At 38.5% G+C, this 26,570-nt stretch overlaps 6 protein-coding genes across 6 annotated transcripts; all 6 read left to right on the forward strand.

Annotated features, from left to right (window-relative positions):
- Positions 5,487-7,884, forward strand: LOC18766342 (putative amidase C869.01). Its single transcript, XM_007201637.2, has 5 exons — positions 5,487-6,196; positions 6,371-6,585; positions 6,683-6,919; positions 7,016-7,211; positions 7,302-7,884. Exons 1-5 carry the CDS (start codon positions 5,651-5,653, stop codon positions 7,665-7,667), a joined length of 1,560 nt encoding a protein of 519 aa, XP_007201699.1. The 5' UTR covers positions 5,487-5,650; the 3' UTR covers positions 7,668-7,884.
- Positions 11,192-13,615, forward strand: LOC18766761 (putative amidase C869.01). The gene is made up of 5 exons (XM_007200235.2): positions 11,192-11,908; positions 12,154-12,368; positions 12,466-12,702; positions 12,795-12,990; positions 13,079-13,615. The coding sequence occupies exons 1-5, from the start codon at positions 11,363-11,365 to the stop codon at positions 13,490-13,492; spliced, it is 1,608 nt and encodes a 535-aa protein (XP_007200297.1). The 5' UTR covers positions 11,192-11,362; the 3' UTR covers positions 13,493-13,615.
- LOC18768316 (putative amidase C869.01) lies at positions 15,458-18,484 on the forward strand. The gene is made up of 6 exons (XM_020570436.1): positions 15,458-15,761; positions 15,851-16,501; positions 16,718-16,932; positions 17,014-17,250; positions 17,348-17,546; positions 17,754-18,484. The coding sequence occupies exons 2-6, from the start codon at positions 15,959-15,961 to the stop codon at positions 18,111-18,113; spliced, it is 1,554 nt and encodes a 517-aa protein (XP_020426025.1). The 5' UTR covers positions 15,458-15,761; positions 15,851-15,958; the 3' UTR covers positions 18,114-18,484.
- LOC18766845 (putative amidase C869.01) lies at positions 18,617-21,060 on the forward strand. The gene is made up of 5 exons (XM_007201095.2): positions 18,617-19,461; positions 19,558-19,772; positions 19,961-20,200; positions 20,297-20,495; positions 20,578-21,060. Exons 1-5 carry the CDS (start codon positions 18,913-18,915, stop codon positions 20,932-20,934), a joined length of 1,560 nt encoding a protein of 519 aa, XP_007201157.1. The 5' UTR covers positions 18,617-18,912; the 3' UTR covers positions 20,935-21,060.
- LOC18767670 (dirigent protein 15) lies at positions 21,503-22,377 on the forward strand. The gene has a single exon (XM_007199349.2). The coding sequence runs from the start codon at positions 21,783-21,785 to the stop codon at positions 22,350-22,352; it is 570 nt and encodes a 189-aa protein (XP_007199411.1). The 5' UTR covers positions 21,503-21,782; the 3' UTR covers positions 22,353-22,377.
- LOC18767082 (dirigent protein 23) lies at positions 23,423-24,350 on the forward strand. The gene has a single exon (XM_007201595.2). The coding sequence runs from the start codon at positions 23,552-23,554 to the stop codon at positions 24,128-24,130; it is 579 nt and encodes a 192-aa protein (XP_007201657.2). The 5' UTR covers positions 23,423-23,551; the 3' UTR covers positions 24,131-24,350.

The following is a 26,570-nucleotide window of genomic DNA, read 5'->3' on the forward strand; positions in this document are numbered from 1 at the left end:
GTTTAGGATGGCCAGAGGGTTTTGCAAGCTTAAGTGCATTTTCTTCAATGAGACTAATGGTTCTATTGTAGAGTACACTGTGGTAGTGAGGCATTATTGAGCTTGGTCTGTATCTTAATATAATAAAAATAAAAAAACTCATCAAACATTTCCTAAGGTGCAGTGAAATTAGAACTAATTCAGATTATGGGACAATCCCTTGCAAATTTATCGCTTGCAAGTGATATGTTTGTCTTCCATGTGTTATGCTTGCTTCTATGTTTAGCTTAAACTATAACTATGTTTTAATTTTTTTCAAAATTCTAGAGACATATTGACTTGATTGAGGCCGAGATTCGAACTTTGGTATAAGATTAAGTACTCAGCTACTAAAATTATAAGCCCTTGCAAATTATGATATGTAAACACATTTCCTGTAATGTTCTTCGAAATACTAGTTACTGGCTAAAAAATTTATCAAGCTAATGACCATCATATCTTACATATGGCCGAATTAAACATCATCAATAAGCTGTGCAGTTGGGCGTTTGATGGAAAGAAAGCACAGTTGGGACTTTATTCCAAGGAAAATCAGTTGTGCTTCAATTTAAGGAACTCTGTTTACACTCCAATCTCGTCTTTGGACACCCATTAATGTTGTTTTAAAAATATAATAACAATTATAACCCATTAATAAGATTACTATAATGGGCTTTGTTACGTTTATATTAAAATTTCAATTTCTCGGGCACTCACAAAATATAATTAAACCTCACCCTTCCACTCTCACTAATACTATACCTATTATTAGGCCTAATCATTTGGCCCGTGGGCTTGTGAGCCGATGGGGGTCCGTCCGGCCCGGTCCGTTATGGGCTTTGAGATGGCCCGGCCCGCCTTAGGCCATGCTAGGTTTGGGCTTGGCTCACATACATATATAATTATGTATAAATAAGAGTTTAGGATTATGATTATATCACTTAAATCACATATATAATTTGTTTCATTTCATTTACTTTTCTTTACTCATTCCTAGTTTATAATTGGATGATTAGCACATTAATTTGTGTCAATTATTAATACAAAAATTATATATATAAATAAGATGAATAACATATCATATCACCAAATATAATCATATCACGAAACATAATCGTACCACAAAATATAATCATGTTTTTCTTGAACACATCACCAAACATTTACATATTTATTTATACCATCCTTTAAAAAAAAATATCTTTTTGATACTTATTATTTTTTAAAATTATTTCTTAAAACGTATTATGGTCTAATTATGTAATAACCTCAAAAATAATACTTGGTTTTATTATTTTTGTGGAAAATCTTATTAAGTTGTGTGACTTTATTGGGTATTTTATGAATTTGGTTTGATGTGAAAATATTGAAATTAAGTGAGTTTAATCTCAAATTTAGACTAAAATGCCCTTATGATTAAGTTTATGATTTTTTTCGAACGAAGTAGGCCTGTTTTAGCCCGGCCTGGCCTAATGGGCTTTCTCAAGCCCGGCCTATGGGTCGGGCTTGGGCTTTGAATTGTCTAAAAAAACCCGACCCGGTTTTTTCTCTCTCCTCTTTAAAGCCTGGGCCGGCCTGGTCCAAGCTCGTTAAATTTGGGTCGGACTAACCCGGCCCGGCCCATTGACGAGCCCTATGTATTATTTCTCTAACTTCTTAACCACAACCCATAAATCACTAATTCTTATGTGAAATAAATGTAACTAAATTATGTGGAAAGAGGTGGACCAAAAAAAAAATTATGTGGAAAGACTACAATGTACAAACAACTTGTCGTCTATGATAACTCTAATAAGGAAAAAGTATGATTTGGTGTGTCTTGGGACACTTTTTTTTCTTCCGGTTTTGACATTGAAAAATTTTGAGCTGCGACACATGCAGTGACCAGAAACCACACAACTCATAAATCTGTAGTTAGGAAACCATACATCATCAAGATGTATGGCCAACACCAACCACAATTTTTTATTTTGGAGATACATCAACCACATATTTATGAGTAAGTAATAATAATCTTGGAAATATCAAATTTTTTAAATCTCAACTGATGTAACAATGTTTCATTTATTTATATTTCAACTCATCGCGAATATCATTTATTTAGATTGCCATATTATGTGTCACCCTAAAAAAAACTGATCTTGTAGCATATTAGTTTATATTAGAAAGTTGCAATAGTAGAACTTGGTTTAACAAGGTGGCCTTTGAGTGAGGTCAGATCAAATAGAAGAACAAAAATTTCATTGAATGGAACTTTACTTTTGGACCTTAGGGTTAGGTTACATCCTAGGTGTATTCGTATGACCACTAGAAACAATCACGAGATTCTTGTTTTAAAATAAGGTGGTCCAATCTTAAGTTGTCATAAACATTGCCTTGTTCTAGAAATAGTTGGTCCAATCTTTGTGATCATATTATTAGTATTTACAATCAATATATGTAGTAACTTGTCATACAAACTTCTATTCTTTAAAACAAGACTTGCGCGACAAGGTACTTGGCTTTTAGTCATGACTCGTTAAATATTTAGACCAATTGTCCATGCTGTTTTTTTGATCAAAAATTGTCCATGATAATGTTGAGGCAAGTAGACGTGGGTTTTGTTTCTATTGTTTTCTATGCTTCTGGATATAGTTCTTTGGTAGCGTGCGATTAAAGCGTTTCTCAGTGAATAACTTTTTTGGGCAAAACATTAGCTTTGAAAAACTCTTCTTCTGAGCATTCAATCAATCAATGAGTGTAAGTATACAAGATCATCATGTGCAAGTAAGGATTTCAGAGGTCACGATACTTGAGCAATTCCAAATACGAACATACTGTTCTCATAAGCAAGAAAGATATAATAACCGTGCTATTTCAAATATTGACATTTCTACAAAGGCATAGATGACCCCAACCCACGCCCACCGTGTGCCATCATAAGCATATCTCCTAATACAACTATATGGATTACCTAGCAAGTCCAGTGCAACTTTGTGAAACGCATATAAGTTCGTTACTCACATGCCTTAAAATCAATTATGTGGCGTAGTCCATGAAACAATTCTCACAATGAAATTGTGTGGTTTCTCCAATGCAGTGTAGTAAATCACATAAAATTGATTATTTTCATGGACCACCTGTGGGATCAGCTGAGAAACTGAAAGTGCTTGGGTCTAGGAGGTCAGCTCAAGCGCATTGGAGTCCGGAAGGTTCGCTCAAGCGCAAGCACACTTGAAGAAAAGAAAAAAAAAAAGAAAAAAAAGAAAAAAAAAGGGGTCATGGACCACCTAGGATTAGCTAAGAAACCAAAGGCGCTGGAGTCCAGGAGGTCAGGTCAAGCGCATTGGGGTCCGGAAGGTCCGCTCAAGCGCAAGCACACCCAAAAAAAAAAAAAATCATGGACCACCTGGGATCAGCTAAGAAACCGAAGGCACTAGGGTCCAGGAGGTCAGCTCAAATGCATTGGGGTCCAAAAGGTCCCCTCAAGCGCAAGCACACACCGAAAAATAAAATAAAAAAGTCATGGACCACTTGGGATCAGCTGAGAAACCGAAGGCGCTGGGGTCAGGTTAGCTCAAGCGCATTAAAGATCCGCTTAAGCGCAAGCACACCCAAAAGAAAAAAAAAATGTCATGGACCATCTGGAACGTGGGTTGGGTGGGTGGGGTCCGACTGTAAGTGCATAAAGGTGGAGATGGCTGGGTTAGGTGCGGCTACAGATGGCTGGGGTTGGGTGGGCGTGGGGAAAATTGGTGGGTTGTGGGCTGCTGGGTTGGGGAGGACGGTGGGGAGTCTAAGGAAGATGGGGTAGCAGAGAGACAAATGAAAATCAAAGTAGAATGAGAATAAAGAAGGCTGGTTTTCAATTTCTAAAAATATGGTTATGGAGAAAACAAAGGGTGGAGAAGGATTTTTAATAGCATACTAGCCTCTCTGCACGCGCTTCCGCGCTTGCGAGAGGTTTTTTTAAAAAAATAAGTAAATTTCTTTTAGAATTAAAAAAGATAATGGTAGTTGTGTTCCATAAAAATAGGATCTATTATCTGCTTTTTCTTTTTCTTTTAATTTTTTTAAATATGAAAAAGTGTGAATTTATCATATTATCCTCATTTAATTAATAATTTGAATTCTTAATGTTTGCATTAACCAAGGGCATTTTCTGGTATTTTGAATGTTTCACCATTCTCTGCCTTTTGCTTTATATATATAGATATATACTAGCCTCTCTGCACGCGCTTTTGCACATGCGAGAGGTTTTTTTAAAAAAAATTTAAATTTATTTTAGAATTAAAAAAGATAATGGATAGTTGTGTTCCATAAAAATAGGATTCATTATCTGAATTTTCTTTTAATTTTAATTTTTTTAATATGAAAAATTATGAATTTACCATATTATCCTCATTTAATTAATAATTTCAATTCTTAATGTTTGCATTAACCAAGGGTATTTTCTGGTATTTTGAATGTTTCACCATTCTCTGCCTTTTGCTTTATATATATAGATAAACCTTAAACGGCACAAAAATACTTTTCGTGCCCTATGAAAAGCACAATTAATCGTGCTTTCAAATTGTAATAATAATTTCATAGCCTCACTTATTACTCACAGTGAAGTGACATAGTAAAAGGTAGTATTGACATGGATATTAGGCACAAATCTCGTGTCCAAATTTCAATGGGCACAAATAGATTCTTTTTGTACTCGTCTTAGACACAAACCTACAGTGTTTTATGTGTAATGAAGTTGAAAAAGACACGATCCTTCTTTTGTGCTCTATAAAATGCGTCTTTAGAGCAGTTTTGTAGTAGTAAAATAAACTGTACATGCCTAATTATGTAGCATGCGATCATGTTGTTATACTAGAATTGCTTAAAACTTTCATGTGAACACGAAATGACAAGAATCGTAAGATAAAGTTGCTCCAACCAATAATCAAATACTCGAAACAAAGAAAAATTGCAGTCTACTAACAAAGAGAAATATGGGGGTCATATTAAAAGAATAAACGATAGTAGGACTCAACATATAAAAAGATTTTAAAATAACTCATCAAAAGAGCTTCGAGTGTGAATTGCATTGCTCTCGATCCACCATGTACACACGTTGGTACGTTGGTAGTTGGTTTCTGGTAATCTGAACAGACATATATACCCTTGATTTGGGACCAGACCAGCTGTAATCAACTTTGAAGGAAAATGTGTGCCTCATACAAGTACGGAAAAAGATAAAAAAGAAAGAGAATATAATTTCAATCCCACTTCGGGGCTGCAAGGGTTTTCATTCACACAACCTGAAATATGGGAAGGTTCTGTTTACATATATATATTCTCTCTATTTCTAAAGCAAGCATGAAAGAATGATCAAATCAACTATCCAAGTGTGTCAGCTGGCAGATTGCAATTGGTGCTAGCTGGTTCTTCTTGTGGTCACAGACTCACCATACAACACTAATTTTATCTTATCTTATCTTTTGGTGGGAAACATGAGCCTTGAATTGTCCCCTCAATCAAATTCAAATCAAACTCAAGTGCTTGAGTGAGTGTTCATGGTGGGGGGCAATGTAGATTAAGTTATGGGACCAGAGAAACTTTTGGGATCCTATATTTCTAAGTTTGAAGTTGTAAATTAAGTTATAGTGATCATGCTCCAATGGCACAACCAAGCCTCTCTCACTTCTCATCCTTCCTTTTGATTCTTCTTCTCTTTGCATTGTCACTTGGGCAACAAACAGCTGCAGGACATGGACTCTCAATCAAGGAAGCCACCATAGACGATCTCCAACTAGCTTTCAAGCACAACAAGCTCACCTCAAGGCAACTTGTCCAGTTTTACCTTGGGGAAATCAGCAAGCTCAACCCTTTCCTCAAGGGGGTCATAGAAGTGAACCCGGATGCGCTTTACCTTGCCGAAAAGGCTGACTACAAGCGCAAGACTAAGGCACCATCTGTGTCACTCTCTAAGTTACATGGCATTCCCATTCTGGTCAAGGACAACATTGCAACCAAGGACAAGTTGAACACCACAGCTGGCTCTTATGCTCTGCTTGGCTCTGTTGTGCCCCGGGACGCCGGCGTGGTGACCAAGTTGAGGAAGGCTGGGGCTGTCATACTGGGAAAGGCCAGCTTGAGTGAGTGGTCCTATTGGAGGTCCAATGATGCACCTTCTGGTTGGAGTGGCAGAGGTGGCCAAGGGGTGGTGAGTTGAGGATCATTAATTGCCTTATGTTATGCTGTGAAACTGTCAATTTAAAACATACATTCAACTAAAAGTTCACATAACTAATGTTCGAGATTGACTGTCAGTCTGATAATATAAGAGAACAGACATTCTGAGATTTAACCCACTGAGATATAGTTCGGTTGAGTGCAGAACCCTTACAATTTTAGCACGACGCCAAGCGGCTCAAGTAGCGGGCCGGCAATATCAGCGGCAGCAAATCTGGCAACAGTGACACTGGGGAGTGAAACAGACGGGTCGATTTTAAGTCCATCCAGTTGGAACTCAGTGGTGGGCATCAAACCAACAATTGGCCTTACAAGTCGAGCAGGGGTTGTTCCAATCTCTCCAAGACAGGACACAGTCGGGTAAGTGGTGATCAATCAATGTAAATTATTTTCACATTAATTTAGATGGCTGGCTTTTTCTGTCTCATTGTTTGTTGGGGGGTGTTGGATTGAACAGGCCAATTACTAGGACAGTATCAGATGCCGCATATGTTCTTGATGTCATTGCAGGCATTGACAGCAATGACCTTGCAACAAGTGAGGCATCGAGGTACATTCCCAAGGGCGGCTATGCACAATTTCTCAGACCTGATGGACTTAGAGGTAAGAGAATAGGGATAGTGAGAGCCTTGTTCAACTTTGGCAGTGACGCTTCGTTGACTCAAACTTTCGAACAGCATTTCAACACTCTGAGGTAACCAAAAAAATGTATTAGTCTCTCCAATTCGAGACATAATACGTTCTGTTTTGATGACATAATAAGTTGTTGGAATTTGGAAATTTAATGTAGGAAAAGAGGTGCTGTTTTGGTAGACAATTTGGAAATAGCACATTTTGATGAAATCTACTATAATTCAAGTAGTGAAGACATTGCATTGTCTGCTGAGTTCAAAATTTACTTGAACACATACCTCAAGAACTTGGTGGCTTCACCGGTTCGATCCTTGGCAGACGTGATAGTCTTCAACAATAAAAACTCAAAACTGGTGAGTAAATAGGAGCAAGGGTTTATGTAACTTTCAAATCATATGCTCAGAATTTGTCCTAAGTAATTGGTTGAGCTACCGGCAATGCAGGAGAAAGTGAAGGAGTATGGCCAAGGCCTACTCTTGAAATCTGAAGCAACAAATGGGATTGGCAATGCAGAGAAGGCAGCGCTGGTAAACTTGGCAAAGCTATCCAAAAATGGTTTCGAGAAGCTCGTGACGAAGAAGAGGCTAGACGCAGTGGTGGCTCCATCTGCAACCGTGTCGACGTTGCTCGCCATAGCAGGCTCCCCAGGAGTGGTTGTCCCAGCAGGATATACTAAAGATGGGGTACCGTTTGGCATCTCCTTTGGCGGGCTGAGGGGTTCGGAGCCAAAGCTAATTGAGATAGCATACGGCTTTGAGCAAGCCACTAAGATTAGGAAGCCTCCTTCACTTAAAAACTTCAAGATTTAGAGCCCCATTTTATTGGTATTGAAGCTAATGGGCGTGCTATTGTAGTCTTACCACAATATCAATAGCATTAAGAGTACAAGTGATAGTCTAAACTATAAGAGAGTTGATGAAAGGTATGAAAGATTTTTTTTTTTTTTTTAATGTTTACAAGTCAGGGTTTTTTTTTTTCACTGTGCTAGACCCGGTTGGCAACAAAATATGTATGATTTAAACATTATAAACATGATCCACAACCATAGGAAACATAATATAACTAAGTAAATAATAAGCCAAAGTGAAACTCCTATCCCGTGAGAATTAACCAATTAAATATCATCTAATCAAATTGCTCTCACCATCAGGGGCGGATGCACAGAGGGACAATAGGGGTCAAGTGCCTTATGGCAACTGAAAAGGTAGCTGTAGAGGTCTCAAACGACCCCATGGCTGGCTGGTGTGCGACCTCGAAGGTGCACACTAGATGTTTGATGAAAGGTTTGAAAGACCTAGTGATGCTGCTGTTGCGCGCAGCACAGCGAGGTAATTTTTTTTTTTCAAAATCACATGGCCAAAACAACGTTGTTTTGGTCCAAGCGTATTCAAATTTTTTTTAATGACCTGACTTCAAAACGACGTCGCTTTAAGCCAGCTTTTATAAAATTTAAATTTATAAAAATAAAAATAAAAGAACAGAACCCACCCTTTTTTTTCACATTTACACCAGGTCTTAAATATGTTGATCTTTAGAGCACTTCCAGCGCGCGTTTTCAACCCGGGCAAGAGGGGCCCAAAGGCCACAATCCAACTCCACCGCGCCAAGTCCAGCCAGGGCAAGGTTTGGGTCTCACGAGCCTCGTAAGCCCACAAGCAAATTCAGCTTGAGCTGCTACCTAGGCAAAATGACACAATGCTGACGTCATAATGATGTCATCAATCAAGAAAGATTTTGAAAAAAAATACCAAAATTTCAGAATTATATATATAAATATCTAGTCATATTCTTTACTTCCTACATCAAAAACTTCTTTCAAATTCATCTCCTCATATCTCATGTGAATAGTAATTGCCCTTGTCATGGCCCATAGGGGTGGAAACAAAATTGCAAGGGTTGCCATTATTCATGTGAATAGTGACAGCCCTTGCCTTGCCCTTGCCTTGCCCTTGCCCTTGCCTTGCCTTTGCCCATAGGGGTGAAAGTGCTCTTATATCAATTTCTTCATATATTACAACTGTACTAGTACAAACACCCCTTTTACTTGCCCAGCTAGACTCACCCCCCCAAATGAATATTTCTTCCTCCTCTCATCAACAATTGATTAAGGGGTTATTGATAGTGTTTTGATTAATTGATTAATGCTTGTGTTTTGATTAATTGATTAGGGCTTTGTGTTTTGATTAGTTTATTAGGGCTTTTTTTTAATATTTGATTAGGGTCTTGTGCTCAGGTTTTTTTTACATGTTTTGTGTTTTGATTAGTTGATTAGGAATGAAAATGCTATTGTTTAATTTTTCAATGTTTATTTTGTTTTGAAGAAAAATTTCGAAATCTTTACACTATGACCCCATATTCTAAGAATCCTAAATCTGCCACTGCTCACTATACCTATTTTTTCTCTAACTTCTTAACCACAACCCATAAATCACTAATTCTTATGTGAAATAAATCTACTAAATTATGTTGAAAGAGTTTGACCAAAAAAAAAAATTATGTGGGAAGACTACAATGTACAAACAACTTGTCGTCCATGATAACTCTAATAAGGAAAAAGTATGATTTTGTGTGTCTTCGGATACTTTTTTTTATTCCAGTTTTGACATTGAAATTTTTTGAGTCGCGACACATGCAATGACCAGGAACGACACAACTCATAAATCTGCAATTAGGAAACCACACATCATCAAATTGTGTGGCCAACACCAACCACATATTTTATTTTTATTTTTGAGATATTGAGTAATAATAATCCTAGAAGTATCAAAAAATTTCAATATCAACTAATGTGGTAATTCTTCATTTATTTATAGTTCAATTCACCGTGAACATCATTTATTTAGATTGACATATTATGTGTCACCCTAAAAAAAAAAACTGATCTTGCCCCACATTAATTGATATTAGAAAGTTGCAATAGTAGAACTTGGTTTAACAAGGTGGCCTTTGAGTGAGGTTAGATCAAATAGAAGAACAAAAATTTCATTGAATGGAACTTTACTTTTGGACCTTAGGGTTAGGTTACATCCTAGGTGTATTCGTATGACCACTAGAAACAATCACGAGATTCTTGTTTTAAAATAAGATGGTCCAATCTTAAGTTGTCATAAACATTGCCTTGTTCTAGAAATAGTTGGTCCAATCTTTGTGATCATATTATTAGTATTTACAATCAATATATGTAGTAACTTGTCATACAAACTTCTATTCTTTAAAACAAGACTTGCGCGACAAGGTACTTGGCTTTTAGTCATGACTCGTTAAATAATATCAACTCATATTTAGAACCAATTGTCCATGATGTTTTTTTGATCAAAAATTGTTCATGATAATGTTGAAGCAAGTAGACGTGGGTTTTGTTTTCTATTCTTGTTCCTTCTATAGGAAATAAACTGTACATGCCTAATTATGCAGCATGCGATCATGTTGTTATACTAGAATTGCTTAAAACTTCCATGTGGATAATGACAAAAAATCGTAGGAGAAAGTTGCCCCAAACAATAATCAAATCCTACATGAATGTTAAAGCAACAAAGGGGTTATTAAAAATTTATTAAGTGTCAAATTGCCGTATAGGTCATCAAGAGATGATATTGTGATGAACTATTACTTTTGGCCTTCTATCTATGCCACCAAAAATTATCCAATTTGTGAACGGTTATCTATGATATAAGGCTTTATAATTCTTTTTTTTAGTTCCCAACAGAATCATGGACTGTATATGAAGTTTTAAGTATTATTGTCACATACCCGACATGGTAATGATTATAATATTATGTACACTATTATAGGTTAATACTTTTTATGGAGGATTGAGATACAAAGGCGGCAAAGGTTTTCATTCACACACTTCTCTCTTCTCCTCGTACGCATCAAATAAGGTAGCTTCTTTTTTTTTTTTTTCAAATTTACCCTTATTAATTATTTATTGTTAATTAAAACACATTAACCAGTTGGGAATTTTCCTCTTCTCCCAACTCCCTAACCCAGCTCAAGAGAAGAAGACGTCAGAGCCTAATTTGGATCCCACCATCGCATTCATTGATACCAACCTCATATCAGAAAGCTCCATGTTTTTTTTTTTTTTTTTGGGTTGCCTGCCCTATTTCATATATTCTCTCCGTTTCTGAAATAAGAAAAAAAGAATAATAAAATCAACTTTCCAATTGTGTCAGCTGACAGATTGCAATTGGTGCTAGCTGGTTCTTCTTGTGGTCACAAACTAATCATGCAACACTGATTTTCTATTCTTTTAGGTGGGAATATTAGCTACCAACTAGTCTAGTCACCTTAATCAAACTCAATTGCTTCACGGAAGTGGCCAATGGGACCAGAGAACTTCTCATTCCAAACAACCAAAAACTCATAAAATGATCATGAAGTCAATCAAATTGCAAATTATTAAGAAGTGAATTGAGGGGTACTTTTCGCTTTTGGGACCCTATATCCATGGCACAATTTCTAAGTTGAAGTTGTAAATCAAGTTCTAGTGTTCACTCCTCCAATGGCACAAGCAAGCCCCTCTCACTTCTCATCCTTCCTTCTGATTCTTCTTCTCTTTGCACTGTCACTTGGGCAACAAACAACTGCAGGACATGGACCCTCAATCAAGGAAGCCACCATAGACGATCTCCAACTAGCTTTCAAGCACAAGCAGCTCACCTCAAGGCAACTAGTCCAGTTTTACCTTGGGGAAATCAGCAGGCTCAACCCTTTCCTCAAAGGGGTCATAGAAGTGAACCCGGATGCGCTTTATCTTGCGGACAAGGCTGACTACGAGCGCAAGACTAAAGCACCATCTGTGTCACTCTCTAAGTTACATGGCATTCCCATTCTGGTCAAGGACAGCATTGCAACCGAGGACAAGTTGAACACCACAGCTGGCTCTTATGCTCTGCTTGGCTCTGTTGTGCCCCGGGACGCCGGTGTGGTGACCAAATTGAGGAAGGCTGGGGCAATCATACTGGGAAAGGCCAGCTTGAGTGAGTGGGTCTATGGGAGGTCCAATGAGACACCTCCTGGTTGGAGTGGCAGAGGTGGCCAAGGGGTGGTGAGTTGAGGATCATTAATTGCCTCCTGTATACCTTGTTTGATTAATTTAAACGGTTAAGTTCTCTTGATAGAAACTTGGTATGTTATGTTGTGAAACTTTCAATTTGAAACATACATTCAACTAAAAGTTCACATAACTAATGTTTGAGATTGACTGACAGTTTGATAATATAAGGTAACAGACATTCTGAGATTTAACCCACTGAGATAACAGACAGTCTGATAATGTTCGGTTCAGTGCAGAACCCTTACAATTTCAACGCGACGCCAAGCGGCTCAAGTAGCGGGTCGGCAATATCAGCGGCAGCAAATCTGGCAGCAGTGACACTGGGGACTGAAACAGACGGTTCAATTTTAAGTCCATCCAGTTGGAACTCAGTGGTGGGCATCAAACCAACAATTGGCCTTACAAGTCGAGCAGGGGTTGTACCAATCTCTCCAAGACAGGACACGGTCGGGTAAGTGGTGATCAATCAATGTAAATTATTTTTACATTAATTTAGATGGCTACCTTTTTCAGTCTCATTGTTTGTTGGGGGGTGTTGGATTGAACAGGCCAATTGCTAGGACAGTATCAGATGCCGCATATGTTCTTGATGTCATTGCAGGCATTGACAGCAATGACCCTGCAACAATTGAGGCATCGAGGTACATTCCCAAGGGCGGCTATGCACAATTTCTCAGACCTGATGGACTTAGAGGTAAGAGAATAGGGATAGTGAGAGCCTTGTTCAACTTCGGCGGTGACGCTTCGTTGACTCGAACTTTTGAACAGCATTTCAACACTTTGAGGTAACAAAACCATGTATTAGTCTCTCCAATTCGAGACATACGTTCTGTTTTGATGACATAATAAGTTGTTGGAATTTGGAAATTTAATGTAGGAAAAGAGGTGCTGTTTTGGTAGACAATTTGGAAATAGCACATTTTGATGAAATCTACTATAATTCAAGTAGTGAAACCATTGCATTGGCTGCTGAGTTCAAAATTTACTTGAACACATACCTCAAGAACTTGGTGGCTTCGCCAGTTCGATCCTTGGCAGACGTGATAGCCTTCAACAATAAAAACTCAAAACTGGTGAGTAAATAGGAGCAAAGGTTTATGTTACTTCCAAATTATGCTCAGAATTTGTCCTAAGTAATTGGTTGAGCTACCGGCAATGCAGGAGAAAGTGAAGGAGTATGGCCAAGGCCGACTCTTGGAAGCTGAAGCAACAAATGGGATTGGCAATGCAGAGAAGGCAGCGCTGGTAAACTTGGCAAAGCTATCCAAAAATGGTTTCGAGAAGCTCGTGACGAAGAAGAGGCTAGACGCAGTGGTGGCTCCATCTGCAACCGTGTCGACGTTGCTCGCCATAGCAGGTTCCCCAGGTGTGGTTGTCCCAGCAGGATATACTAAAGATGGGGTACCGTTTGGCATCTCTTTTGGAGGGCTGAGGGGTTCGGAGCCAAAGCTAATTGAGATAGCATACGGCTTTGAGCAAGCCACTAAGATTAGGAAGCCGCCTCCACTTAAAAAACTTCAAGATTTAGAGCCCCATTTTATTTGGGTGTTGAAGCTAATGGGTGTACTATTGTAGTCTTATGATCAACAAAATGCTAAGGATAATAATGACGGGTCTTGATCATTTAGATTTTATTACAACTGTTCTCTTGGTCTAATACATTTCTCTTTCAAATGCTGTAAGAGATTCAAGTTCAAATGGCTCTCCCAAATAATTTAAATTTAAAAAAAAAATCAGAAATTCTATTAAAATTGAAAACTATTAATTACTTGTTTTCTATGATAACCTTTTCATGCGTTTAATAACTGGAATGCATCATGATTTGACCGCAATACCAATACATTTAGCATTAAGAGTACAAGTGAGAGTCTAAACTACAAGAGAGTTGATGAAAGATATGAAATTATTTTATTTTATTTTTTAATATTTACAAGTCAAAGTTCTTTTTCACCGTGCTAGACTTGGTTGGCAAAAAATATGTATGATTCACCGTGCACGGCTATATTATTATTATTTTTAAATAAATAAATATATATATATACTTGCCCAATGCATAAGCGCCACGTGCCAAACAGGAAAAGTAGGGCAGCTATACTTTCTTTTTTTTAAATTTCGAAAAAACGAGTATAGCCGCTCGGCTATACTAAGTCTCGAAACAAAAACATAGCTTTCAAACTTATCCGAACTTGTTCCAAAACTGTTCGCAAGCCTCGAACCCTAACTGTAAACCTATTGTAGGGCACTTAGGACTCGATTAGGGTTAGATAATCACATAACTCGACCCAGGGCTTTACGATTTAGGTTTTGCTCTCAATCTTGAGCTTTGGGGAGTTTTAATTAAGGGCCAGTTTGGCATTGATGTGCTGTGAAACTAATCATTGTCAGATTTGCTGTGAGAGAAATCAACTGTGAGATAAAACAGTTTGGCTTTTGGTAAACTTTTTGTTAAAAGTGTTGTTGGTATTGATTTCTGCATAATCAGAAAATGATTGCCGCATAATCATTAAACCCAGTGCATCTTCGAAACTGAATTCTGCATAATCAGAAAATGAAAGCATCTCATTAGCTATTTTCCCTTATAGCTTTCTCTCAGAACAATTTTTAACAATAAGTGATTTTCTCATAGTTAACCAAACGGGCTGGGCTTCCCAAAATTTTTTTAAAATCACTTATCACCTCAAATAAGCAATAACAAACGGGCACTAAGACATCTAAACGAAAATAAGTAATTTATTTTTTCGTTTTTGCACAACATAATTAAATCAGTAACATATTTAAATATTCACTAAATAAATAATAATTAATACGTAATTACTAATCAAAGTGATTCAAGAAGGCTAATCACATATATTAAGTTAAAGAAGTTGGCCCAAAAAAAAAGTAAAGAAACTAATTTTATATTTTTAAAATTCAAAATTCAAAAAAAAAAACTCTCCCGACGAAATTTCATTGGCAGAGGAAACATTCGTCGGGAGAAGTTTAATCCAACAAATATTTACCGGCATAGACCTGTACCGACGAACATTCGTCAGGAGATGTATTTTCTTAGTTTGCTATTACAGGGTATAGCCGGTCAGCTATACTTTAAAATATTCTTTTTTACGGGTATAGCGGTCCGGCTATACTGTTAAGGTATTATATTTTTTAGAGTATAGCTACGCGGCTATACTATTTATATATTAAAAAAAGAAGCGACCAGCGCATAGGTGCCACGTGTCAACACAGTTTTTTTTAAAACGGGTATAGCCGCACGACTATACTATTTCTTTAAAAAAATTCAAGAAGAATATAGTATAGCCAACGGCTATACTATTTATATATGTATATAAAGACACGCCCACCTATGTGCCACGTGTCAAACAAGTACAGCCGTCCGGCTATACTATTTTGTTTTTAAAATTTAGAAAAAAAAGGAGTATAGCCGTGTGGCCGATAAATCCCTTTCTCAGAGTATAGCCGCGCGGCGTTTTTCTCTTTCATTAAAAAAACGAAAGGGAAAGGAAGGAAACAGCGCAACCAGCTGTTGCACAACCAAACAAAAAGGGAAACCAGAGTAACAACCGAAACACCCCCTGGGCAACACGACAAGAAGTCCAAACACACAAAGCACACCAAACAAAACAACTAAAGACAACAACAAAAACACCAGCTAGGACAAGAACAATCTAGGACGCCGCCCCTGAAGGCGTGCGTCAGAGCCTAACTGGACGAAAAACCTTACACCTGTGGAGGACAGGGAAGCCCATCACTTTGGAGAAGGAACACCAGGGAGGATGGGGGTAGCTGGGCTTTAGTGTGTAAATGGCAACTGGTGGTGGTGGTGGCTCTCCGTTGATGAATAGAGGTAAGTCAGATTTTGTAGGTTTGATTTGATTTAAATTAATTTAATTTTTGCTTGATTAGTACATGGGTACTCAATTATGGCTTAATTAGTTTGGGAGAAGAAATGGCTTCCCCAGTTTCAGTTTCGGTACTCTGAGAAAGGGATTTATCGGCCGATATCTCATACCTCAGCCCAGTTGTGTTTCAAAGTTTGAAGTTATGAACTCTGTGAGTCTGCAGCTAGTCCACTGCTTACTTGTGATTCTTCTGCTTACATTGTCATCTGGGCCACAAACAATTACAGGGCAAGGGTTCTCAATCAGGGAAGCCACCATAGATGATCTCCAACTTGCTTTCAAGCACAACCAGCTCACCTCAAGGCAACTTGTCCAATTTTACCTTGGAGAAATCACCAGACTCAACCCTTTCCTCAAGGGGGTCATAGAAGTGAACCTGGATGCTCTTGACCTTGCCGAAAAGGCTGACTACGAGCGCAAGACCAAGCCACCATCTGTGCCACTCTCTAAGTTGCATGGCATTCCCATTCTGATCAAGGACAACACTGCAACCAAGGACAAGTTGAACACCACAGCTGGCTCTTATGCTCTGCTTGGCTCTGTTGTGCCCCGGGACGCCGGCGTGGTGACCAAGTTGAGGGAGGCTGGGGCCATCATACTGGGAAAGGCCAGCTTGAGTGAGTGGTCCAATTGGAGGTCCAATAGTGCACCTTCCGGTTGGAATGCCAGAGGTGGCCAAGGAGTGGTGAGTTGATATATATCATACAATTATCACTTGTTTGATTAATTTAAAGGGTTAAGTTCTCTTATGATATTTGGTATGGTTGTGAAACTGTCAATCTCAAACAGACAGTCAAACAAGAGTCCGCATGTTGATCTGTATGGTATGAGACCATTTTTATAATTTAAACTGTACATGGAAAAAAAGATCAGTAGACTAAGCCAGTTTGGTGGAGTGCAGAACCCGTACAATTTTGAGGAGACGCCTAGCGGCTCAAGCAGTGGGTCAGCAATATCAGTGGCAGCAAGTCTGGTAGCAGTGGCACTGGGGACTGAGACAGATGGATCAATTTTAAGTCCATGCAGTTATAACTCAGTAGTTGGCATCAAACCAACAGTTGGTCTTACTAGTCGAGCAGGAGTTGTCCCGATCTCCCCGAGACAGGACACAGTTGGGTATGTAGCATTAATTTTGGATACCTTTAATAGTCAGATGACTAGTTTTTTCTCATTGTTTTTTGGTGTTGGATTGAGCAGGCCCATCTGTAGGACAGTATCAGATGCTGCTTATGTTCTTGACGTCATTGCAGGCGCTGACAACATTGATATTGCAACAATTGAGACATCGAAGTACATTCCCGAGGGTGGCTATGCACAATTTCTCAAATGCGATGGACTTGGAGGAAAGAGATTAGGGATATTGAGAGCCTTCTATGACTTGGAGGATGACCCTTTCTTGACTCAAATTTTTGAAAAACATCTCAACACACTGAGGTAAGCAGGTTTCCATCCTCTAGTATTAGTCTCAACTGGAGATATATATCCTCCATCTATTCTGATTACGTAATAAGTTCTGGTATGTTTAATTTAGGAATGGAGGTGCTATTTTGGTAGACCATTTGGAAATAGCCAATTTGGACAAAATCGTGTTCGATATTGGAAGTGATGAACAGACTGCATTGTCTGCTGAGTTCAAAATATCCTTAAACACATACCTTAAGGATTTGGTGGCTTCCCCAGTGCGATCCTTGGCAGATGTGATAGCCTACAACAATAAAAACTCGAAATTGGTGAGTAAATAGGATCAATTTGATGTACTTTTCAATTTATAGCCTCTTACTGTCTGTTCTCAAAGGCTTGCTTTACATGCTTGAGTAGTTGAGTGTGTTATATATATATATCTGGGCTAATGCATTCATACACATACATTTTGCACATATTTGGTAATCCCTAGATAAGTTCATGTACTAAAGATCATGCTTAATGATCATTCACAGGAAAAGATCAATGAATATGGACAAGATCTCTTAGAAGAGTCTGAGAAGACTAATGGAATAGGACCAAAAGAGCTGGAAGTGTTATCAAATTTAGAAAGACTGTCTAGAGATGGATTTGAGAAGCTAATGACAGATAAGAGCCTAGATGCCTTGGTGACTTATTCTAGCACTGCTTCTTCTATCCTTGCAATTGGTGGGTTTCCGGGCATTATTGTGCCGGCAGGATTCCATGACACTGAAAAGTACCCTTTTGGAATCTGCTTTGGGGGGCTAAAGGGTTCAGAGCCAAAGCTGATTGAGATTGCATACGCGTTTGAGCAAGCAACTAAGATCAGGAAGCCTCCACCTGTTGGTTCTTAAGACCACCTTATCTCTAGCACAGCCACTCTCACTCCTGAAGTTTAGTCCTCAATCCCCACCATAGCTCCAGCCACTGAAAGACCCAGCCTAGACGCTCAAGAGCGCCTCCAAGGAAATCACTAGCATTTCCATTGAGTTAAAAGAGTAAAGTTCAGTTATGCTGCTAATGGCCCATGATGGGCTGCATCTCAAGTCAATTGACATTGCGGTAGGATTTCAAACAAAACAAAATCATACTGCTCATGAATAATCTGTGTGCCATTTGTTTTGATGTGGGCTAAATGTCCAAGGTTATGTAATAAGTCACTAATTCCACCTACTTACTATGGCTGATGTATTATAACCCTGATAAGCATCTTCCCAAATCCAAATAGACGAGACAAGATCGATTAAATCTCAAATACAAGCAATTAAGCAGTAGAAGCTATATTTACTAGAAGAGAGACGGCCAAGGCTATGAATTGGTCATAGGCAAGGCAACTTTTTATAACCAAGTAAAATGCTAAAAATCGTTTCTGCATATATCTGGACTATCTTCTTCCTGAATATTCGTAAAATGCTGCGGAGTTTAGCCGATTATGGATTCATTGCCATATGCTCTTAGCCTTGTTATTGTTGTATTTTATTGCACAATGGCATGCATTTAACTAAAGCATCTTGTAAAAACTTGAACTAGGCTACAAAGAGACCATGCCCGATTAAGATTAAGAAACTGTCAGTGGTCCAAAGATTTTGTTTATATAAATTGTAGCTGGTGGAACTCCTCTGAGCAAATCAAATCAGCCACTACATTACTTCAATGGCTGCAAAATCACCATCATGCTTTCCTCTCTTCCCATCTTTGCTTCTCATTCTTCTGTCCTTGGCTTCATTTGGGTCCCAAACTTTTTCTGTCCATGGGCTCTATATTAGAGAAGCTACAATCTCTGATCTCCAACTAGCTTTCAAACAGAACCAACTGACTTCAAGAAAACTTGTTGAGTTCTACCTTCAAGAAATCCGCAGGCTCAACCCGGTCCTTAATGCAGTCATAGAGGTGAACCCAGATGCCCTTTACCAAGCTGATAAGGCAGACTATCAGCGAAAGGCAAAGGGCCCCGGTTACTATTCTGGGTTACATGGCATTCCTATCTTGCTCAAGGACAACATTGGAACCAAAGATAAGCTTAACACCACTGCTGGCTCGTTGGCTCTGCTTGGGTCAGTTGTGCCTCATGATGCCGGTGTGGTGAGCAAGTTGAGGAGCGCGGGAGCCATCATATTGGGCAAGGCTAGCTTAAGTGAGTGGGCTCAGTTTAGGTCTCTCGCAGCACCCAGTGGTTGGAGTGCCAGAGGTGGCCAAGGAAAGGTGAGCTTTGAAGTTCTTTTCAAATGCTTGTGAATTAGTATGGATTTTGCGCGTAACTTGTAATTACAATTTCAATCCTCTAATGGTTGTGTGCAGAACCCTTATGTGCTATCAGCAACTCCCTGTGGATCAAGCAGTGGCCCAGCAATTTCAGCTGCAGCAAATTTGGTAGCAGTATCTCTGGGGACTGAGACTGATGGCTCCATATTATGTCCAGCAAGTTTCAACTCAGTTGTGGGCATCAAACCAACAGTTGGCCTCACCAGCCGTGCAGGGGTGATTCCGGTAACTCCCAGACAGGACACCGTTGGGTACATGCTCTTAATCGAAACCGAACATTTCATTGTCTGGATTTTTCTACTCTCTTCCTCTATCTCAGTTAGCAAACTTAGCCCAAGAAAATACTATTTGTGTTATGATGTTCATTGCTTGTTTCAACAACAACATATACTTCCGCAACCTTAGCTAATGTAGTATTATACTGTGTTGATTGTAATAGGCCCATCACCAGGACAGTTTCAGATGCCGTTCATGTTCTTGATGCCATTGTAGGCTATGATTACAATGATCAAGCAACCAGAGAAGCCTCCAAGTACATTCCAAGCGGTGGCTACAAACAATTTCTTCAGGCGTACGGGCTCAAAGGAAAGAGACTTGGAATAGTGAGGGATCCCTTCTTCACTTCCAGCAGCGGATCTCTCCAGCTTCAAGCGTTTGAGAAACATTTCCAGACTCTAAGGTAACACTATACGCACTTTCGAGCTCATTACTAGTCCAATTAAACCAATTAAATGTAGCGTTTAACATGATACAATGTTCTTTCTGCAAATTGCAGGCAAGGAGGTGCTGTTTTGGTAGACCATTTACAAATAGCCAACATTGATGTTATCTTGAACTTCAATTTGAGTGGGGAAGCAACAGCATCACTGGCTGAGTTCAAGCTAGCATTGAATGCATATCTAAAAGACCTGGTGGTATCTCCGGTTCGATCATTGGCAGATGTAATCGCCTTCAACCTCAAGTTCTCGGGTGTGGTAAGTAAATTATACACATGCACAATGAGTTCCCTATAAACCATGTTCAATGATGACCAATAAACTTGATTTTGCTGTGAAGGAATTGATCAAGGAATTTGGACAAGACATTTTTCTTGCTGCCCAAGCAACAAATGGGATAGGCAACAAAGAAAAGGCAGCATTGTTGAATCTAGCAAAGCTGACAAAATATGGGTTTGAAAAATTGTTGACAGACAACAGACTAGATGCATTGGTGACTCCTGGTTCAGATGTTTCCCCTGCGCTTGCAATTGGGGGTTTCCCAGGAATTAGTGTCCCTGCTGGATATGACAAGAAGGGTGTGCCCTTTGGCATAACCTTTGGGGGACTGAAGGGTTCTGAGCCAAAGCTGATCCAGATTGCCTACGGCTTTGAGCAAGCTACTAAAGTTAGGAAGGCTCCTACATTTTTGCCTTGATAATGATTTAGAATAGCCTTCAACCGAAGTTTACTTCTTTTTTTTTGCAATCATGAACCAAGTGGTTGTAATGTCATCTATAAATTACATGATACATCTTAGTTGGACAAAATTTTGATAATTTCATGTTTACTTGAATTAGAGTGGGAGAAGTCAAGAACTGAAGAAGTTTGGAATATGGTAGAGAATGAATAGTAACTCATCTAAATCCTGATTTTCCACGTATTACGGATTTTAATGTGTAACCCTCATATAATTTTTGATTCATGAATCAGAATAGTTATAATCTCCAATCCAGATTCCACCAAAGTAAGGAAAAATAAGCAACATATCATATATTGTCGTTCATATATGGTAACCTGAATTAAACAACAAAGAAAATATCCATCTTTTGACTTATTAAGAAGAAAATAAATTGGTAAAAAAGTTGGTGTCCCTAACAATACCCTTTTTTTATTCCTTATAAGTTACTAAATATCAGAGAATTTATGAATTGAAATAGTTCTTGGTTCTTAATCTCCATTCCAGACAAGTACAGAAAATTAAGCAAAATATATGTCATATCTGATCTCCCCATTCATATATGGTAACTGAAATTATAAAACAACAGAGAGAAATCTTCCTCTTTAGGACTGATTAAGCAGAAAATATAGTTTTGCCTTAATAGTTATTATCATATAAGACTAATTACCACAAAATGAATCACAATGAACATGAGACAATGTAACGGCTAGGATCATCCAACTCCAAACCAATCACAAATTTTGATCTGCTATATAAGACAACACCTCAATCCCAACTGTCCCCACACACAAACAAACAAATACCGACAAACCAAAAAAATAAAAATGGAAGGCAGTCGATTCGTCCTCGTTTTGGCTTTGACTCTCACCGCGATCACACCAACACTCTCTACCTACCACTCCGCCACGCTCCTCAACGTCCGCCACAGAGAAAAAGTCACGCGCCTCCACTTCTACCTCTTCGACATCATCAGCGGCACCAAACCCAGCGCAGTAGAAGTCGCACGTCCGAAGGGCGCAAAATACGACAAGTCGGCGACGCCATTCGGCAGCGTGTGGGCCATCGACGACGCGCTCCGTGAGGGCCCCGAGTTCACTTCAAAAGTGGTCGGGAATGCGCAGGGGCTCTACTTGTCATCCGTCCAGGACGAGAACAGCTTAGGGCTAGTGATGTACGCTGATTTCGGTTTTACGACGGGTAAGTTTAACGGGAGCTCCTTCAGCGTGTTCTCGAGGAACCCGATCATGGAGCCGGGGGAGCGTGAGCTGGCAGTCGTGGGAGGGAGAGGGAGGTTTAGAATGGCGAAAGGTTTTGTCAAGGTGAAAACACAATTTTTGAATGTTACCAACGGTGACGCCATTCTTGAGTACAGGGTTACTCTAGTTCATTATTGAATTGAGCAATGTTAATCATGGAAATAATTTTTGGTTTACTGGAATTATTAAATTAAATAAACCAGCCATTATAACATGAACTTTGTGTTAATTACTAATTCCCACAAATTACAATTGGTGATTGGATTTATATGAAAGAAAAATATAACAAGTGTTGTTAATTAATCGATCAAAAGGAATACTTGAGACGGTCGCTCATTCTCATGTACTGTATATTTAAAACAGTTGTTCATGCTCGCATGTATACTTTAGACAATTGCTAAAAATAGAAACTTAGGTAAACAAACATGCATTTAAAGATAGCATCCCATTTGAATTTCGGGTTCCTTAGTTACGCAACAGCCATGCATGTATGTTTTTATTCCAAACAAAGTAAAAAAAGAAAAATAATTTCTGGATTTGTTTGGGTCGGCAAGAAATAATATAGGCCAACAAACTTTTTCGTGCAATTATGAAACTTTGATTTATATGATGGTGACAAGGCCACCGCCACTCCTTCCTTACCCATTAATTTTTTTCGTTGTGCTTTTCTATATTTTCAATTTAAGGTTTAAACCCTGTTTAGTAATTGTAGAAAATTTTGTCTCTTCAATTCTGGATAGGAAAACTATGATATCATCCATGTATCGTAATTACGGACCTATTTTCTAAAAAAATTTTATGGATATTTTTTATATATTGAGAGGAGCGATAATATACTAAACTCACACACATTACACGAATGTTAGGACCAAAATCCAAGAACATTTGTTCCAAATCACTACACTAATAGGTCCTTTGCGATCCATTTTCTCTTTTAGTTTCTGTTTTTGTTTTGCTTGCTTCACATTTGAAATTAAAATTTTAGGAACAAAATTTATGGGTCCCCCACTAAAAAAATGCCCTAATCTGTCTTACTTTTATTATTTTCGTTAATGAAAGATCAGAAGTTTTATTTTTTTATCTTTTTTCGAAAATATTAAAAGAAATTTAGACACTCTAAATTGAAAACCCTAGCTGTGTTTTTGACTTTTTTTTTTCTTTGTGGAAAGTTGAGACACAATCCTGGTGAAGAAGAGAGTTGGCCACTTATAACTAGTGGGCCCCAATTGAAATCTTCTTCTAGTTGATGGGTAGCTTAACGGCGTTTGAACTCTCTCCCACTATTTAACCCAGTTCGCAAACCCAAACCCAGCAAACACCCTCCAAAACTACACCCAATGGCAAACTCAGCAACCCCTCTGATTTTGCTCATGCTCATCTCTCTACTGGCAGCCATTGAAGGAGCTCAAAACTCCACAGAGCTGAAGTGGGCCAAGAAGCTCAAGACCAGAAAGAAGACGACGTCGTCGGAGACAGTGACCAACCTCCAGTTCTACTTCCACGACACTCTCAGCGGGAAGACCCCAAGCGCCGTGCGTGTAGCCCAAGCCACAGACACCGAGAAGTCCCCCACCCTTTTCGGAGCTTTGCTTATGGCGGATGACCCGCTTACTGAAACACCCGACCCGAACTCCAAGCTCGTGGGTCGGGCCCAAGGACTGTACGGGTCATCTTGCCAGCAAGAGCTTGGGCTGATTATGGCCATGAACTTTGGGTTCACGGATGGCATGTACAACGGTAGCTCTATTAGTATTCTCGGTAAGAACTCGGCTATGAACCCGGTTCGGGAGATGCCGGTCGTGGCTGGAACCGGGGTTTTCCGGTTGGGCCGGGGGTATGCGATTGCCAAGACACATTGGATTGATTTTACCACGGGTGATGCAATTGTTGGGTACAATGTTACTGTAATTCACTAGGGTGAGTTACTTTATCTTTTGATATTTCATCCGTCTACTACTTGTTTTATATACTTTTATAGTCGAATAATGTCATTTATGTCATCTTCCATTTCTTGATGAGTCTTACCTTTTTTAGTGCAAATAGTTAGGAATATGTACGTCTCAGTGATAGTTTGCTTTCTTTTTTTGGTTCAATTTGATATTTGCTTAATGTTGAGCCGTGATACCTATTTTTTTAGAGTCTCTCATTCTCTCTTATACGTTGCACAACATGAATCAACGGTCAAAGAGTCTCTCATTCTCTCTCATACGTTGCACAACATGAATCAACGGTCAAAAATCACTAATAACTAAAATTGCTATTTTTTATACTCATCATCTTATTTTCTTTAGGTTGGTGAACTAAATTCTATATCAGAAAATTGACATCAAAAGCATATTGAAATAGCTTTTTGATGACTGGTCAATATAAAGCTTTTCTATGCCTTGATAATTTTATGTGATCCAAGAAGTTGGTAGCATTAAAAGGTCTATCAAATTATGGAACGATTTTCTATCCGTATTTCAGCCCTGCGGTTTGGATTCCTATCAATTCTCTTCCACATCTTTTCATGTAATATAGGGTATAAAAACCCACCACTTGCAATGTGACTCTTCCCTTTGTTTTGGTCCTTTGGAGATTCGACACCTGTCCAAACATCTCAAACCTTCTTCTTGTGACATTTAATTGCATCTGAAAAAAGTAATTTGCATGGTTAATGAACATAGATATGTTGAAGCAAAGAATCATTTTTGATAATAAATCATATTAGGCAGGCAGATGTAATTGGTTAGCTTTATTGTCTGATTTGCCATCACAAAAAAATAAAGGAAATGAAAGTGATTTGGCCATGCAAAAACAAACACCTTTTTTGGCCTCCATTTTTCATGACAATGAGTGATTCTTCTCCACGATATGTTATCCTTGTCATGACAATTTAATTTCACTTCAATAAATTTGTCTAAAGTAAATCTTGCCGGGTCCGCCACTATGCATTGTGATGATGAATATGTTTGGACTTTACACTACTTTTTTATTCTTTAAATTTGAAGATATTTATAGGGTAATTTTTAACTTACTACGTTAAAGTTTATCGACTTTTAGAGTTCGATATATCAAATTTTTTCCATCTCAATTGCATACACAAAGTTGATTTTCTTACCAGTTTCAACTTTCATGCATGTCGTCAATCTTTTTTTGTTAACAAGTATGTTAACTGATGACGTTGCAATAAATGTGTCACGTAGACTCACTCATATTATGTCATATGGACCACATATATTATTAATTAATTAAAATCTTAAAATTAAATATAAATAAATAAATTCCTCACTCCCCCTGGGCCCCCATTAAACCCACATCCCCAAAGCCCAACGCCACCATCAGACACAGACCCATGACTTGTACAACCTGGGCTATAGCCCAGGTGAGTTTTTTTATTTATTTCTTATAGTTAGTGTTAATGTTAATCCCATTTATAGCAGAAATATTAATTCGAACTAATTGGATAATTGTAGTGTTACCTCTAGTTGTCGTCTGTCTATCTAACTCTATCTATGTGATGATAAATTTTCATTTTTGAAATTTCTTATGAATTTTCTTTTCTCTTAATTCATTTTTGTTCGTCATAGTAGACCTTACCTGGCATTGTTGGTATAAAAAATGCCTTTTAAATAAATAAAATAAAAATGATATGTTCTTAAATTAAATTTATATATATCTATATATATGATCAATTCCATAAGCCTAAAATAAAACAGTTCAATAAGGTAAATCTAACCCACCCTATTTTGAAATCTTGGGTCTGTCCCTGGCCACAATACAACCAGCCAAGATCCACCCCCAGCCCTACCCGAGACCCATCCAAATTCTCTCTCTCTGCAAATTCAAAAATTGAAAAATTAATTAATTAATTAAAACACTATTCATCTGGGGGGTTGCGGGTGGGTTCTGGGTTTTGTGGGGGTGAGTTGCGGGCTAGGTTCAGGTCTGGGTTTTGAAGAGGTAGGAGGAGGAGGAGGAGGATGAGGTCTTGTGGGTGGTCATGGGGAAAGAGAAGTTTTTTGGGTGTCTTGAGAAGGGTTGACTGGGGTTCTGGGTTTGATGGGAGAACAAGGAGAGCGAGAGTTTGCTCGGGCACATTTGTTGCCACGTCAACAGTCAACAGACTTGGTAACAGAAAGATTGACGATATGTATGAAAGTGGTAAGAAAATCAACTTTATGTACGCGACTGAGACGGAAAAAAATTTGATGTATCGAACTCTAAAAGTCGGTAAACTTTACCATAGTAAAATGAAAATTACGTATATTTATATTAACCCAAAAACAAACAAACATTTGAACAATGGCAACTTATATGGAGCGAAAAGATTGTTTTCATGATGATTATAAGTCTAGAGTATTGTGTAGGCGATTG

This window comes from Prunus persica, chromosome G8 (assembly GCF_000346465.2).
Source record: "Prunus persica cultivar Lovell chromosome G8, Prunus_persica_NCBIv2, whole genome shotgun sequence".
In the NCBI taxonomy this organism is placed as follows: domain Eukaryota; kingdom Viridiplantae; phylum Streptophyta; class Magnoliopsida; order Rosales; family Rosaceae; genus Prunus; species Prunus persica.

Coding starts and splice junctions, on each gene's coding strand:
- LOC18766342 (XM_007201637.2), top strand. CDS start 5,651: ATGGCACAACCAAGCCTCTCTCACTTCTCATCCTTCCTTTTGATTCTT. Junction 6,586..6,682: donor CCAAGACAGGACACAGTCGG/GTAAGTGGTGAT, acceptor TGGATTGAACAG/GCCAATTACTAGGACAGTAT. Junction 6,920..7,015: donor CAGCATTTCAACACTCTGAG/GTAACCAAAAAA, acceptor AATTTAATGTAG/GAAAAGAGGTGCTGTTTTGG.
- LOC18766761 (XM_007200235.2), top strand. CDS start 11,363: ATGGCACAAGCAAGCCCCTCTCACTTCTCATCCTTCCTTCTGATTCTT. Junction 12,369..12,465: donor CCAAGACAGGACACGGTCGG/GTAAGTGGTGAT, acceptor TGGATTGAACAG/GCCAATTGCTAGGACAGTAT. Junction 12,703..12,794: donor CAGCATTTCAACACTTTGAG/GTAACAAAACCA, acceptor AATTTAATGTAG/GAAAAGAGGTGCTGTTTTGG.
- LOC18768316 (XM_020570436.1), top strand. CDS start 15,959: ATGAACTCTGTGAGTCTGCAGCTAGTCCACTGCTTACTTGTGATTCTT. Junction 16,933..17,013: donor CCGAGACAGGACACAGTTGG/GTATGTAGCATT, acceptor TGGATTGAGCAG/GCCCATCTGTAGGACAGTAT. Junction 17,251..17,347: donor AAACATCTCAACACACTGAG/GTAAGCAGGTTT, acceptor TGTTTAATTTAG/GAATGGAGGTGCTATTTTGG.
- LOC18766845 (XM_007201095.2), top strand. CDS start 18,913: ATGGCTGCAAAATCACCATCATGCTTTCCTCTCTTCCCATCTTTGCTT. Junction 19,773..19,960: donor CCCAGACAGGACACCGTTGG/GTACATGCTCTT, acceptor TGATTGTAATAG/GCCCATCACCAGGACAGTTT. Junction 20,496..20,577: donor ACCTCAAGTTCTCGGGTGTG/GTAAGTAAATTA, acceptor TTTGCTGTGAAG/GAATTGATCAAGGAATTTGG.
- LOC18767670 (XM_007199349.2), top strand. CDS start 21,783: ATGGAAGGCAGTCGATTCGTCCTCGTTTTGGCTTTGACTCTCACCGCG.
- LOC18767082 (XM_007201595.2), top strand. CDS start 23,552: ATGGCAAACTCAGCAACCCCTCTGATTTTGCTCATGCTCATCTCTCTA.